The following is a 14,183-nucleotide window of genomic DNA, read 5'->3' on the forward strand; positions in this document are numbered from 1 at the left end:
AAGTCTTAAAACACCTCTTGGCCTTTATTTGGGTAGATTAAAAAAAACATTATCTAAACCAACTTAAATATCAGTATCATGAGGACAAAAATGAAATGTGTGCATAGAATCACCAGGCAAATCTGCAAAAAAGTATAATTTTTTTAGCTGTTATAACAAATTTGCTTTACACATGAAACATCTGCAGTTTAAGACCAGGAGGAGACTGAAACCCAGTCCTGAGGGATACAAGCTCCTGCATTCCCAGTTCTATTCCCAGGCCTAGATAAATGGGAGGGTTGTATCAGGAAGGATATCCAGCATAACATCTGCGCTAAATCAAAAAGCCTGGATAACCATCTGCTGTGGTGACCCCTTGGCATTAGGGGAGCCACCTAAAGCACCTATACCTTACTCCACTCCGAGCATCTCTGCTGTTGCCATAGATTTCAGTTCAGCATACTCTGAGCGCATTTTTGACATTTCCATTTTTTTTCTAGATTAATTTTTTTTGTTCTGTTAAAAGTCAGAAAGTATCATAATGTAATAATTTATAATAATGTACATTATCACGTCAGCAGCTCACAATATCAACTCAAAATGTCCTCACTTTACTTTCAGAGATTCAAAGAGATTAAAATAGCATCAAATATTCATTTTTGTTTTACTGATTGTTTCTCATTAAGTGATGAATAAAATAAATAAAGCAGTGGTAACAGCTGCCACACCTGCAACCGGGCTTTTCTGGTTGGCTTTATTGCCCCTCCTAGTATATTTCTTAGTTGTCTGAGTAGCTGAATCATTATGTTGTAGTACTGCAGTGATCCTGGCTATAGTTTGCCTTCATGTGTTAGATTAGCTGCCACTTTTAGACTGTCACCTCGTCTTCCACAGGACCCCAGCCCCTAAGGCGAATCAGCATTTTGGCACCACTGTGTCCAAGTCCTCAGTGAGAGGGCCTCTACAGTTTTATCTCTGCTGAGTCCAGTGGGCTCTAGTGCTTCATCTATTTCAAGTTAACAATAGATCCAGTCCATTTTGATCTCCTCTTCTTACTGCTTTCCCACCCTTTTCCCTTCCCATCCTTCCCCCTCTTCACTGTCATGTCAGTTTACTCAGTGGATTGATGTATCTCGCTGTTCCTCCACCCCTCCAGCTCTCCACCCAGCCATCTCTCTGTCTTTCTTTCATTCCTGTCTTCTCCTTGATTTGCTGTGTCTTTCAATTAGGCCATCGCTGGCCAAAACTCGGCTGGATATGGCTTGCGTGCTACTATTGCTCTTCCTATATATGTGGGTGCGTGGTTGGTTGCACATCAAGTGTGAGATGTCTTGGCACAGAATCACATTAGTATCACAGTACGACAGTCCTTTATATCCTCTGCAGAGCTCCAGTTTGTAGGCCTGTGGCAAGAAGTGGCTCAACAGGGAATGACTTTTTGTTGCGCCCTTTTTTTCATGTCTAATTCTCTCCTTACCTAGTGCCAGAAGTACCATGTCCAGGCCAACGGGGGGCGGTGCCAACGATGTCACCCGCTTCCTGTCATCGGGCACAGCGCCAGGGTCTCCCAACTCCAACAACTCTATGTTCTCTGCTGCCAGCCAGGCTGACTGGGCAGCTAAGAGGCTGGTGTGGGTGCCCTCAGAGAAACAAGGCTTCGAGGTGAGCTGCCATGACATGCGGTGCACAAGCACAAACATTTCAAATGCAGGATGTTAACACAATAGACAAGTTTCACTTGTTTTCTCATTCCTTCCTTCCACTGTCTGAGTTTGTTAATCCCCTGGTGAATTATTGGCCCTGAGTGTGTGCCCTTAGTTAAAGGTGTGTCAGACAGGTCAGGCACAGACATGGGCTGTGTGTGTGTGTGTGTGTGTGTGTGTGTGTGTGTGTGTGTGTGTGTGTGTCACATTTTTTATGTTTGAGGAGGTTTTTGTTACTATAGCAGTGCTCTATTTTTTCATCTTGTTGGATTATTTACTTTTGATTTGTGATGGTTACTTACATATGTAACTATGTAAGGTCTAAGTCATCAGCAGCGATTACCTCTACCTCTATTACCTCTAAGCATGCACGTCAGCTTGATAAGACCTCAGAGGGTTAAGTGTAGTTACTATCACAGGCACAGTCTTACAATTTTATATTTTTGATTACGTTATTTACTTTTGTCATTTAAATTGTTTTACTTCCACTTAGTTTCCAGTTGTGATTTGCTCATTTCAGTTTGGCCTTTAGTCTTTAAAAATATTTAGTTTCATTTTCTTTACAATTTAAATGTGGGTGTATCCATCATGGACAAGTTTTCACAAGCTCAGAAAAGATATTACAGTAAAAAGAAAAAAACTTGATGTCATTTAGACATTCCAGTAAAAAGAACAAACAAAAGCGTCACCATGCTTGTTGTGCTGAAACATTTAACCACATTGATCCGTACTAAAACTAAGCACATGTCTCAGTTCAGAATTTATCTTTATTTCATTTATCTAAAATGTTTTTCACACCTTATTTGGTTAACTGTAACAGCCTTGATCATGAGGCCCTCATGTTATTTGTCTCACTTCACCTTGCTACTTGTCTAATGCTCATGACAAGTTTGCAGTGTGCATGTTGAAGGAAGTGACATAAGAATTTGAAGATTTGTCTCGCAGCCTCTCTCTGTCTCTGCTGGACTCGTTTCATAAAAAAGCTCTATGAATAGAACAATACGCTCCTTCAGCCTCCCAATGTTAAAGAGGCCTTTGCAGAGACACTGACTTCATTTTACAATCATGATCAAGCACACACACACATACACACACACACACACACATACACACACACACACACCCATAGCACCACACACAAAGCATAGTCTCACACACACACACACACACACACACACACACACACACACACACACAGAAAGGCATGCACACTGTCATCTAGTTTCATATTCTTAGCTGGTAGTTCAGTGTGACTAACATTCACCCACATGAATGCAAACACACACAAACACACACACATTTTGCGTGTTGTGCATATCAAGTAGTGGAGAGAATAAAATGCAGCAGAGCAGGGTCCTGCAACATGGTCAGAGCTTGAGATCAGTACTTCCTGTCCAACAAGCACGAGATCAGCAGCGTGACAAAGGAGGTCGTCTCTGTCCTCATCTGTCACCGTCTATTCTCGTCATGCTGTCAAATGTAATGACACTCATGCTCCAAACCACACTTGGTCCCATTCTGACAAACATTTCTTTTAAATATAGTTACAATGTTTGCTGTATTTTAAATGTGGGTAGGAGTTTTTTCTTCTTCTGAGGTGTAGTAAATGTGTGCATTCATTTTGGCAGTTTTCTTTAGCAAACTTCAATTTACGTGAATGAAGTTCGACCTGATGTGCAGGCTTTCTGTTCTCCTCTAAGCTGAATAGAACTATACAGCTTAATATGCTTGATACAGGAAACTGTTTAACAGTTCGTTTGTTTTTTAAGTCAAAGATACATTTATTATAAGTGTCATCTGTTTGGAAAGCTGTTCTGAGTGATTTTGAGTCTGCCAAGTAGCATCTTCATAGCATCGTTGTGATCCAACAAACAGTCTGCCCAAAAATCCTTTTATTAAACAAGTTTCATTTTGTTCTCAGTTACGAGGTGAAAACTCCTCAATGTTTTTCTATTAAATCCAGTCTGCCAGCATCCGAGAGGAGCGCGGTGATGAGGTGGAGGTGGAGCTGACAGACAGCCAGCGGCGGGTGACCTTGTCCAGGGAGGAGGTGCAGCGTATGAACCCTCCGCGCTTCAGCAAAGTGGAGGACATGGCCGACCTCACCTGCCTCAATGAAGCGTCGGTGCTGCACAACCTGAGAGAGAGATACTACTCTGGCCTGATCTATGTGAGTGCACCAACCACAGCTCACACTGTACACACATGCATTAGCAAAAGGAAGCAGTCGCTGGACACGTGAAGTCCTGGATGTTGTGTACATGTGAAGTGCGGTGGGATCTCTTGTGTAAGCTGATATGCATCGGTAAGAGATGCATTTCAGCTTGTGTGGAGTCAGTTTACGAAGTTGTTGTGTGGGTGTGGGGCAGCTATGGGGGCATCTTCAGTTTCTGCTGGGAAAAAAAAAAGGGGGGGGGTGCAGATGTAAGATATCAGTGAAGTGGCATTTAAAGAGAAATAACATAAAGAAAATTGACTCGATTAAATGCAGAGCTTCCTGTTAATGATGTGTAAATAATGGAGGATGCTAAATAAGAGATGGAAAGTCAGGAACGCAGAGAGATTGTTGGAATAGCTTTGAAGGGTGTATCATACTATTGGATAAGATAGGTGTGGGGGGCTTTCATGACTTTCATTTATGCAGCAATCATCATGGGAGCTTTATTGGTGTTGACACACTGTGTGTCATCACTGACTGTGTTTACAAGAGGTGCAATTTTTCTTTGAATTTTTAAAATCAATCCTTCTGTGCACAATCCTGTGCATTAATATGTAACCCGGGATGCTCTATACAATCTTGGCAGCACTGTTGCCTCCCTTCTGTGCTTTCTGCTAAAGCAACAGTTTAATGAGATCGTGATACTGCAGATTTTACACAGGCCGCCCACAGAACATGTAATTTTTGTCAGTCTACTGCAGTCTGGCCTAAATTACTTGTATTAAGTGTGTCAGAGGTCAGAAAAGTTGCAGATTTTGAAAAACAGTCATTAAACTCACTATCTTCTTCATAAAGTTGTATTTTTGAATTATAGAGTATAAAGAATAGGACTATGAGAGGGTAAGACAGTTATATTCTGCTGGGATTGACATCCCCCACGTAAAATTAGGTCAGTGTGAATCTCTCTCTCCTGTGTGTGTTTTCTTCTAGACATATTCAGGGCTTTTCTGTGTGGTTGTGAACCCATACAAGAACCTGCCAATCTACACAGAATCCATTGTGGAAATGTACCGAGGCAAGAAACGCCACGAGATGCCCCCTCACATCTACGCCATATCAGAGGCTGCTTATCGCAGCATGCTGCAAGGTACTTAGTACTGTCTGTGACCTCTAACCCTTAGTTAACTCTGACCCTGTACATGTTCCGTGATCTTTGATCACTAAGCCACATTGTGAATACTGTTTCAAGGTGTGGTATATTCCTGGCTTTTATCAAAAGCCTGAAAAGTTAAAACAAATATACGGGATGGTATTTTTACAACTGAGATTTCCAAGAGTGGCACTCCTTTTAACGAACAGTCAATCCAGTGATATAACTGTGTATTCGTTGTGGTTAACCGCATAACTTTACATGTAATAGCAATTACTGACAGATACTTTTCATGCCCTCCCCGCCTTTCATGTAGAGTTTATTAAATGAGACAGAAAGGGTCGGTTGAGCAATGTCTCTGCCTTTGAGTGACTACCTGAGATAACAGAACAGGGCAGATGAGACTCTTTAGTCGAAATTACTACCTCACACCTCTTTAAGGGTAGGTGTGTTACCGAGGTGATTCAACCTGTATGACCAGTATGAATTCCTCCAGGCTGAGCGCGTGGGAATCTTGAAAGCAACTGCAAGCAATGTTGCAAACAGTGTCCACCCATTGACTACCAGTGTTGAGTGGTTTGGCAGCCTGGAGAGACCAGTTCAGCTGGTGACCAGCTTTGCTTTACAGCTCTTATTGAAAAGAAGTGACTGACATGCAGAGAAAAAGGGCTCAAATACACAGAATATTTATTTATTTGGCTGCATGGATTTCCACAGCACTTCATGCCCAGTTTGTGGGGGTGGAGGTTTAATATAACATGAGCCAGCTAATGCCTTAGAAAGCCTCTTCACTTCCATGGAGCAATCTACAGTGTGTTATTTCAAGGAATCATATGTCATTTATGTAATTCATTTTTATTCATTTTAGCCAAACTTGTTGTTGAACGGTTGGCGTTTTATGTCGCCCCCATGACCTTGTGACGTGTTTTCTCTCCCACAGACAGAGAAGATCAGTCAATCCTCTGCACGTGAGTAGCCTGCAGCAAGACATCAGTGTGTCTCTGTGTACATGCTTTGTCATTTGGGAGGAGAATTTTTCTAGTGTTTGCTGGAGTCCTTCTGCATTTGTATATTTGGTGTGCATTTGCTTTAATTAGTATGCATTGAGGCCTGCATGCACTCATGTGTTTATATTTGTAGCTAAATGTGGTGCAAATCAAAACACTCTGGTCCTTTTATATAGATCAGAAGAGGAAAATGTGATAATTTCAGATTTTATCTGGGATTTTATATTTTTTCCAAGAAAAAAACAAAAATCTCAGCTGAGTAAATTTGCATCTTAGTAATTCTTCCATGTAGCTACGTACACAGTTTCTATAATTGAGCGAAAAATAACACAGAAAATCGACTAAGACTTCAGTACCATATTGTGAATATAGCCAGCCTCCTGTCTGTGTGCACCCTACCTGCTTGCTTGCCTCTGATCCTACCATCCTGCTCTTCTTCCTGCCAGACTCTTCCTGTCATTGTCAAGGCTCCCAAATCAGGCTCATCTCGAGTCAGTCTCAAAGTGTGTGTGTGGAACAATTCGGCTGATTCTTTCAGATCTTTTACAGCTGCTATTTTTGTTCCTTTCTCCTCCATTATTTTCCAAAAGCAACAACACTAGCATAGCCTATATCCTTCACACCTGCCTTCTGTTTAGACCTGTGGTCTTTGAATGCACTGCATGGGCTCTAATGTTTATTATTGTGACGAGTGTGCGTTTGGCCACTTGTTCATGTGGATTCTCTCTCTGTAAAAATTATATATACCAATTCATGATTGAGACCATATGTTGAAGACCGAACATTTAGGCCAACAGGGGAATTAGCTGTGTTCCTTACATAGTTTTGTGTTTGTGTTTCAGAGGAGAGTCCGGAGCTGGGAAAACGGAGAACACTAAGAAAGTCATCCAGTATCTGGCTCATGTTGCCTCCTCCCATAAAGGTGGCACTCTGGGTAGAAAAAAGGAAGCTGTGCAGGTATGTTACAGCAGAGGTGCAACAGAACAGAAGAAGAGCAGCTTGGAGAACACATCACATACAGAAAGGCTTTATAGAAACTTGGGAATAAAACAGGAGGGGAATGACAGGAAGGATAGAATGGGTGAAGAAATAACTAAGGATTGATGTGAGAAACCATTAACTGCAGTCTGCACTCTAAATACTGTACAGTTTAAATGAACCCAGTTACAACTATTTCAGGTTGACATTGCTGTTTACGTATTAGGCAGTCTTCGACCACTAAATCACCAATCTAGGAAGAGTATTGCATGTTTTAAGCGTGAAATGCTGCCCAGCTGGTGTATATGTAAAGAAAGACTGACGCTACTCTTGATGTCTTACAATTAACTTTGGGTCTAAAAACAGGGGCTGTTAGTGTAGAAAGACTAAAAACTAATTGGAAACAGCTTGAAAAGATTGTCTTACTTTCTGTGACTCATGTACTGCAGTGTTTTAAGTGATTATTAAAGGGAGGCTGTGGAGCTTAGCTGTAAATTAAACTGTTGTGTTTATATTGAGTGTTACTCTCCAAAATGCATTGTGTGTCTAACAATCATGTCGAGTCAGCTTCCTTCCTTATAAAACCATATGTTAGCTCCTGCATTGTTGACATCCAACTTCATGAGCTAGCACTCTTCTTCTTCTCCTTCTTCTTCTTCTTTTCTTTTTTTTCTTTCTTTATCTTCTTCTTCCCTGTTAATTGATATGATAAGACATACCAGGTTTTCTGTAGGTGCAGTTAAGTTTATTGTATCTTAGCTCGGAGTGGGCTTCCTCTTTGAATCATTCTGAGCATTATTTCTTACCTTCCTTCCTGCACTGGTTTTTCCTTCATTTTCTTTCGTCTGCACTGTCCTTCTCTCTTGCCTGCATGTTCAGATGGACGGCTCTAGGTCCTTAACAAGAGGCAGCACTATAGTGAACAGGGTGAGTTAACTCTGTCTTGCTGCCCTGTCCTTACTTTTGCTTTTCTCCTGCCCTGATTTCTGCCTAATGAACTCCAACTAACTCAAAGCATAGTAACCTTAAACCATTGAACTGTCATTGTTAATATTGTTGCTCATTAACAGTGAAGCCCTAGACAGTATATTCGATTTAGACTGTTTCTGTTCTTTTGTTTGTTGTTATGATTGTTGTCTTATTTGTCTTATTTGTCTTTTTATTGTTTGTTTGTTTATCCAATCCACATGTTTGTCCATCCACCCAATCTCCTCCCCCTTAAAACTTCATTTTTTTCCACACACAATTCACCAGAGTATGCAATATGTGAGTATGAAATATTTAGAAAACTTGGGTTTTTATTTATGGGGAGTCCTTTTTTAAAAGTGAAACTCTTCCTGTAGAATATTTACAGGACCTGATATGATTGTCTTGCTTCATAGTGAGAATCATATCTTCCTTCTTTCTGACTTTCATCTGAATAACCCGTGGTCTTGTGGGTCTTTAGTTCTGGTAGTTAGTTCAGTCTCTACTGTTATACTCAGCGGGCAGGTGGTTGCAAAGTGTTTCTGCTGTAGATGTGGTTTTAATAACACAAACTGAACATGATGCAATTGAATGATGTGGGAGCGGGTGTGTTGTTGCAGCTGTTTGTGTGTACAGCGTTTGAAGTGTACATACTCAACTATATGGCTTTGTTAATGTGTGCAGTGCACACATTGTTTGCTCTGTGTTTTGTCGCTATCAAAGGGCTGGCCTCTTGCTCTCTCTGTGTGCGTCTGCCTTTTGTGTTGACTGACTGGCATTCTTTGATAGTTTTTGCCATAAAACCATCTCCTGTAACTACCTCCTTTGATGCTCATTGCTGGCTGCTGCTGCATCGTCAGCTGCTGCATCGGCAGTGCGACAACTGCAATAATGCATTGCAGCGAGCTTGAATCAGCCAATATGTAGCTTCACATCTCGCTGTGTAACAGTGCTTCTCAACCAAGTCGATAGTAGCCCTTTATTGATTTTAAAAATCAATAAAAAGGTTTCAAAAAGGAAGTTATTAAACATATGAAAAGCAAATGTGCAACATAATTGATCCCCTTATCACGGATTGCTAATGAGAGACAAGCATTTAAATTATGTTGAGAATCATTTGTTCTTGTGACGGGGAATGGGGAGTGTGTTGGATGCTATATTGGGCCCTAAAATGCATCAGTATGTGTCACTGCTCTTCAAGACTGAGTCATGTATTTTTTTGTATTTTACATAACAGATCGTTAGTTCCTCTCAGCAGAGCAGTGTTAACGTGTGCATTTTAGTCCAGAGGCCACCATAGAAGTCTTTCTGTGAAGCTGTCATGTCTGTAGTTTTGTCTGATCAGACGTCTCCTCTGTTTCACAGGGTGAGCTGGAGAGACAGCTGCTGCAGGCCAACCCTATACTGGAGGCCTTCGGCAACGCAAAGACTGTCAAGAACGATAACTCCTCTAGATTTGTAAGAGTTGACTAGATTCATTAATCGGATAGATAAAGTTCTGCCGTCAGTATAAAAAGAAATGAACTGAAACATGAGCCACCTCTCCTGCTTTTTCAGGGTAAATTCATTCGTATCAATTTTGACGTGGCGGGATACATTGTTGGTGCCAACATTGAAACCTGTATCTTTCTGCTTACTTTGTGAAACTGCACTTCCTCCTGCCTTTACAGCAAAGGGGAGTGAGAAGGCAGACGGTCTTTCTGAATTTTTACTTGAATGCTTGCTTGTCCGTGTTCATTTGGAAAGCATTTAAGGGTTTACCTGTGTACCATACTAGAAACAACTTTAAAATGGTTGCACATATCCATAACTATATAAATTCAGACCTCCTTGAAAAGTCTCGGGCCACCCGTCAGGCCAAGGATGAGAGGACTTTCCACATCTTTTACCAGTTGTTATGTGGAGCGTCAGAGGAAACTCGAGGTGAATACAAGTGTCATTATAAAACATATATGCTATTTTTGCAAAACCGACTAGTAAACTGTGTCTAAAACTTGCTGTATTTTATGTCTTTAGCGGACTTGCTCTTAGGAACTGCTGATCAGTATCGCTTTCTCAGTGGAGGCTCGATACCTGTTCCTGGTCAGAGCGATTCAGAGAATTTCACCCAGACTATGGACTCCATGGCTATTATGGGCTTCAACCCCGAGGAGTCGATGTGTAAGAGAACAGAGGCGGGAAAAAAAATTGGGTATTTTGTGTCTTCAATCCTTGCTATGAATCACCTTCCTCCTCCCTGTCTTACTTCTCTGCAGCCATGCTGAAGGTGATCTCTGCTGTGCTCCAGTTCGGGAATATATCCTTCATGAAGGAGAAGAACCATGACCAGGCGTCCATGCCTGATAACACAGCTGCTCAGAAACTCTGCCATCTGCTGGGCATCAATGTGCTGGAGTTCACTCGGGCCATCCTCACCCCAAGGATCAAAGTAGGCCGAGAGTATGTGCAGAAAGCCCAGACTAAAGAACAAGTAAGATCTTATATGCAAAAAAGGCACACATGCTCATACATAAACAAACATTTGTCCCTGTGGAGTGTGACTATACATACATTTTCTCCTAGGCTGACTTTGCTGTGGAGGCCCTGGCAAAGGCAACATACGAGCGTCTGTTCAGATGGCTGGTCCACAGGATCAACAGAGCTCTGGATCGCAGACAGAGACAGGGAGCCTCCTTCATAGGCATCCTTGATATCGCTGGATTTGAGATCTTCCAGGTGTGTTCATGTGATGATGCAGTATAGTGAGAAGTTTAACCCAATCTAGCACAGAGGATGACTTTGTTCTCAAAATATAATAAATTGTCTGTAATTAAGTGAAACATGTAACATTAAGGGATATTTCTAGCATTATATTTGTATTTTTTGTGGAGAATAAAACAGCATTACAGATGTGCAGTGGTGTGAATTATATACAGTTTTATGTCTTTACAAATCCAACAATGTACCTGTACTTTTTCAGTGTACATAACATGAATTTTTCTATCTTTGTTTGCTTTTCTAAACCGATCCTATGCAGCTCAACTCCTTTGAGCAGCTGTGCATCAACTACACCAACGAGAAGCTGCAGCAGCTCTTCAACCACACCATGTTCATCCTGGAGCAGGAGGAGTACCAGCGAGAGGGCATCGAGTGGAACTTTATTGACTTTGGCCTGGACTTACAGCCCTGCATTGACCTCATCGAGAGACCAGTACATGCATACTAAAACACATTTTTACTTTTCATGAGATGAGACTAGATGCTGATAACTGATATGTGCTTTCCATACAGATGGGACAACAGATTGTTTATTTATAGTTAAATAAAGTGCATATTGTGAACGAGCCCACTGATTAACTAATACAAGCAAACAGCATCAAATAATTCTTTAATATTTTGTCATTTTGAATGAGGAAGTCCACATTTTGCTAATAATTTCCCCTCTATTCATGTCAGGCCAACGCACCTGGTGTTCTGGCCCTTCTTGATGAAGAGTGCTGGTTCCCTCGGGCCACAGATCGCTCATTTGTGGAGAAGCTGTCTGCTGAGCAAGGCAGCCATCCAAAATTCTTCAAATCAAAGCAGCCACGTGGGGAAGCTGACTTCTCCATTATTCACTACGCTGGAAAGGTATCCCTTGACTTTTGTTTTTCTTTATTTTTTCCTTTCAAATTTAGGCAACCCACGTTTTGACTTTCAGTGATGATCTGTCTCAGCTTTGATTTCTACCATGTGACCTCTCCTTCCACAGGTGGACTACAAGGCAAATGATTGGTTAGTGAAGAACATGGATCCCCTGAACGACAATGTGGCGTCTCTTCTCCACCAGTCGTCTGATCATTTTGTCTCAGAGCTTTGGAAAGAGGGTGAGACTTTCTGTTTCACACACTTTCTAAATGCTGCCTTTACAGATTTTGTATTGAAAACTTCAGCATTTTTTGCAACTGTGCCAGTTATAAATATTTAAGCTATTCTGGTGCAAAAATGTATTAACGTTACTACATTTCTCTCCTCTCTTACATGCCGTTTCTTTCTCGCTTTCTTCTGTTCTGTCTCCTTCTTGTCTTCTCCTCTTTTGCCTGCTCTTTATCCCTTTTGGGCTCCTATCCTTTCCTATGATCTTGCTCCCTGTGGTCTCCTGATGCTTCCCGATCAGACATTCAAACTCTTCCTCGTGTGTACTTCTTTGACTCCTATGCCACACTGCAGACTAATGGCGCAGACAGTAGGTTTTTGTACCTCCTTACAATCCTCCCTCCGGCCACTGTTGTTTGCTGGCTGCCCAGTTTTTGTTGTCTTTATTGCTTTTTCTGCCATTTCCCCTCTTTTTAGTTGATGTTTTTGTGGTAGTGTTGTGTTGTATCATGTTGTCTCTGTGCTGTTGTGTTGCTCTCTAATTTCTCTTTTACCACGTTTTTGGCCTTCAGTAAAAGTGCCGTAACTCTGTGGTGACACATTTCTTCACTGATAGTAATTCTCGTAGTGATTCTTGTCTGTAGAAGTTTCACTTCATTTGTCACAAAAGCCACATTCAGGATCACCTTAGAGTGTCTGCCTGTAACTAGAAGAGCTCTATTGAATTCAATTCAATAATTTAAAATGAGTAATTGGTTGGCCCGGACACATTTATAGTCATGTTAATTAACGTGCATGGTCTCTAAACAAAAAAAATGAAAGCGTGCTTGCGTGCAGAAATGTGATCCTGAATCAGCTTTAGAGACGCAACATGTTGCTTTAGAGTATTGACATGTAAATAGCGTAGCATGGTTTAACCAGTGTAGACCTTTAGCTTTAGTCATCAGTGATCAGTGTGTTTTTTTAGTTTAGATCACATCTGATGAACTGGAGCATATTGATCTGAGTGGTGATACTGGCCTCTCTGTTCTTTCTACTTTTTACTCCTGTGTATGAAATTAGCTTCATACACTTAACAAAATAAACCATCAGTCTTTTCAGGCAGATCTGCAGCTTTGCCTGTGCAGACATGTCCAAAGTTGACAGGTTGAGCTTGAAAAACATTACCTGTGAAACTCATGCACTGTATTAAGTGTGTGTGTGTGTGTGTGTGTGTGTGTGTGTGTGTGTGTGTGTGTGTGTGTGTGTGTGTGTGTGTGTGTACTGGCTGTGGAAATAGATGCTATGGTTCTAGTTTTAAAAACTAATGATGGCCGAAATCCATCTCATATATTATTTCTGTCCAGAGCTTGATGGGAGATATGAAACCAGGTGTTGTTGCTATTGTGTAATAGCATTAACCTGTTCACTCACTCATTAAATGCCAAATCATGCTTTTTTATTTATTTATTTTTAACTTCAGCTAATTGATCATTTCTGCCAAAAGTGAGACCCTGTGCTCTGTTTCCTTCTAGTGGACAGGATTGTGGGTCTGGACCAGGTGTCGTCAGGAGAGAGCAGCGCGCCGGTCACATTTGGAGCAGCAGGACTGAAGACGAAGAAAGGAATGTTTAGGACTGTTGGGCAGCTTTACAAGGAGTCTCTTACCAAGCTGATGGCCACACTGAGGAACACCAACCCTAACTTCCTCCGCTGCATTATCCCCAACCACGAGAAGAGGGTGAGGCAGGCGGTCAGGATGAACTAGTGAGAAGAAATAATAGCCTTCTTTCTGCTGACTCTTTACCCATTTACTTTTCTTCAGCCCGGTAAGCTTTCCCCTCACCTGGTTTTAGACCAGCTGAGATGTAATGGTGTTTTGGAGGGCATCCGTATATGCAGACAAGGATTCCCTAACCGCATCCCGTTCCAGGAGTTCAGACAGAGGTGCGTATTTGTGATGGTCTTTTTGATTCGTGAAGTGTGAACTACACGCACACACTTCATGCCACTTTAAGAATCTTTTATGGCCCCTGCCAGTAGACCTTTCTGCTCATCGTATCATTCACTCAATCGCACATTTATCATTTGTCTTCCAGATATGAGATCCTAACCCCTAATGCCATTCCTCGCACCTTCATGGATGGCAAACAGGCATCAGAACTCATGGTATGTAACTTTCAAGCAGCTAAAACTTCACAGCATTACATACAGTTGTTCAGATAGAAGCTTGACCAACTCCCCTGCTGCTCTTCTAGATCAGTGCTTTAGAGCTGGATAAAAACCTGTTCAGGGTGGGTCAGAGTAAAGTCTTCTTCAGAGCTGGAGTCCTAGCTCACCTGGAAGAAGAAAGAGACCTAAAGATAACTGATACCATCATACGCTTCCAGAGCGCTGCCAGAGGCTTTCTCTCACGCAAGTAAGACTAA

At 41.6% G+C, this 14,183-nt stretch overlaps 1 protein-coding gene across 8 annotated transcripts in view; it reads left to right on the forward strand.

Annotated features, from left to right (window-relative positions):
* Window positions 1-14,183, forward strand: part of myh14 (myosin, heavy chain 14, non-muscle) — a 31,551-nt gene that overhangs the window by 2,638 nt on the left and 14,730 nt on the right. For 3 of the 8 annotated variants that reach the window (XM_005946628.3, XM_014341454.2, XM_005946622.3), the window contains exons 2-22: window positions 1,461-1,641; window positions 3,646-3,852; window positions 4,831-4,987; window positions 5,931-5,958; window positions 6,840-6,954; window positions 7,855-7,902; window positions 8,230-8,241; window positions 9,307-9,399; window positions 9,499-9,562; window positions 9,766-9,864; window positions 9,958-10,101; window positions 10,197-10,411; window positions 10,504-10,656; window positions 10,958-11,131; window positions 11,377-11,550; window positions 11,672-11,786; window positions 12,077-12,145; window positions 13,290-13,495; window positions 13,580-13,701; window positions 13,854-13,923; window positions 14,013-14,173. In XM_005946628.3, the coding sequence (XP_005946690.1) occupies window positions 1,474-1,641; window positions 3,646-3,852; window positions 4,831-4,987; window positions 5,931-5,958; window positions 6,840-6,954; window positions 7,855-7,902; window positions 8,230-8,241; window positions 9,307-9,399; window positions 9,499-9,562; window positions 9,766-9,864; window positions 9,958-10,101; window positions 10,197-10,411; window positions 10,504-10,656; window positions 10,958-11,131; window positions 11,377-11,550; window positions 11,672-11,786; window positions 12,077-12,145; window positions 13,290-13,495; window positions 13,580-13,701; window positions 13,854-13,923; window positions 14,013-14,173 (2,594 nt within the window). In that variant the 5' untranslated portion in view covers window positions 1,461-1,473. The remainder of the gene's footprint in view (window positions 1-1,460; window positions 1,642-3,645; window positions 3,853-4,830; window positions 4,988-5,930; window positions 5,959-6,839; window positions 6,955-7,854; window positions 7,903-8,229; window positions 8,242-9,306; window positions 9,400-9,498; window positions 9,563-9,765; window positions 9,865-9,957; window positions 10,102-10,196; window positions 10,412-10,503; window positions 10,657-10,957; window positions 11,132-11,376; window positions 11,551-11,671; window positions 11,787-12,076; window positions 12,146-13,289; window positions 13,496-13,579; window positions 13,702-13,853; window positions 13,924-14,012; window positions 14,174-14,183) is intronic. The other 5 variants (XM_014341458.2, XM_014341455.2, XM_014341456.2 and 2 more) reach the window with 5 other exon arrangements.

Source organism: Haplochromis burtoni, unplaced genomic scaffold (genome assembly GCF_018398535.1).
Source record: "Haplochromis burtoni strain Fernald_Lab_line unplaced genomic scaffold, NCSU_Asbu1 Contig_497, whole genome shotgun sequence".
NCBI lineage: Eukaryota > Metazoa > Chordata > Actinopteri > Cichliformes > Cichlidae > Haplochromis > Haplochromis burtoni.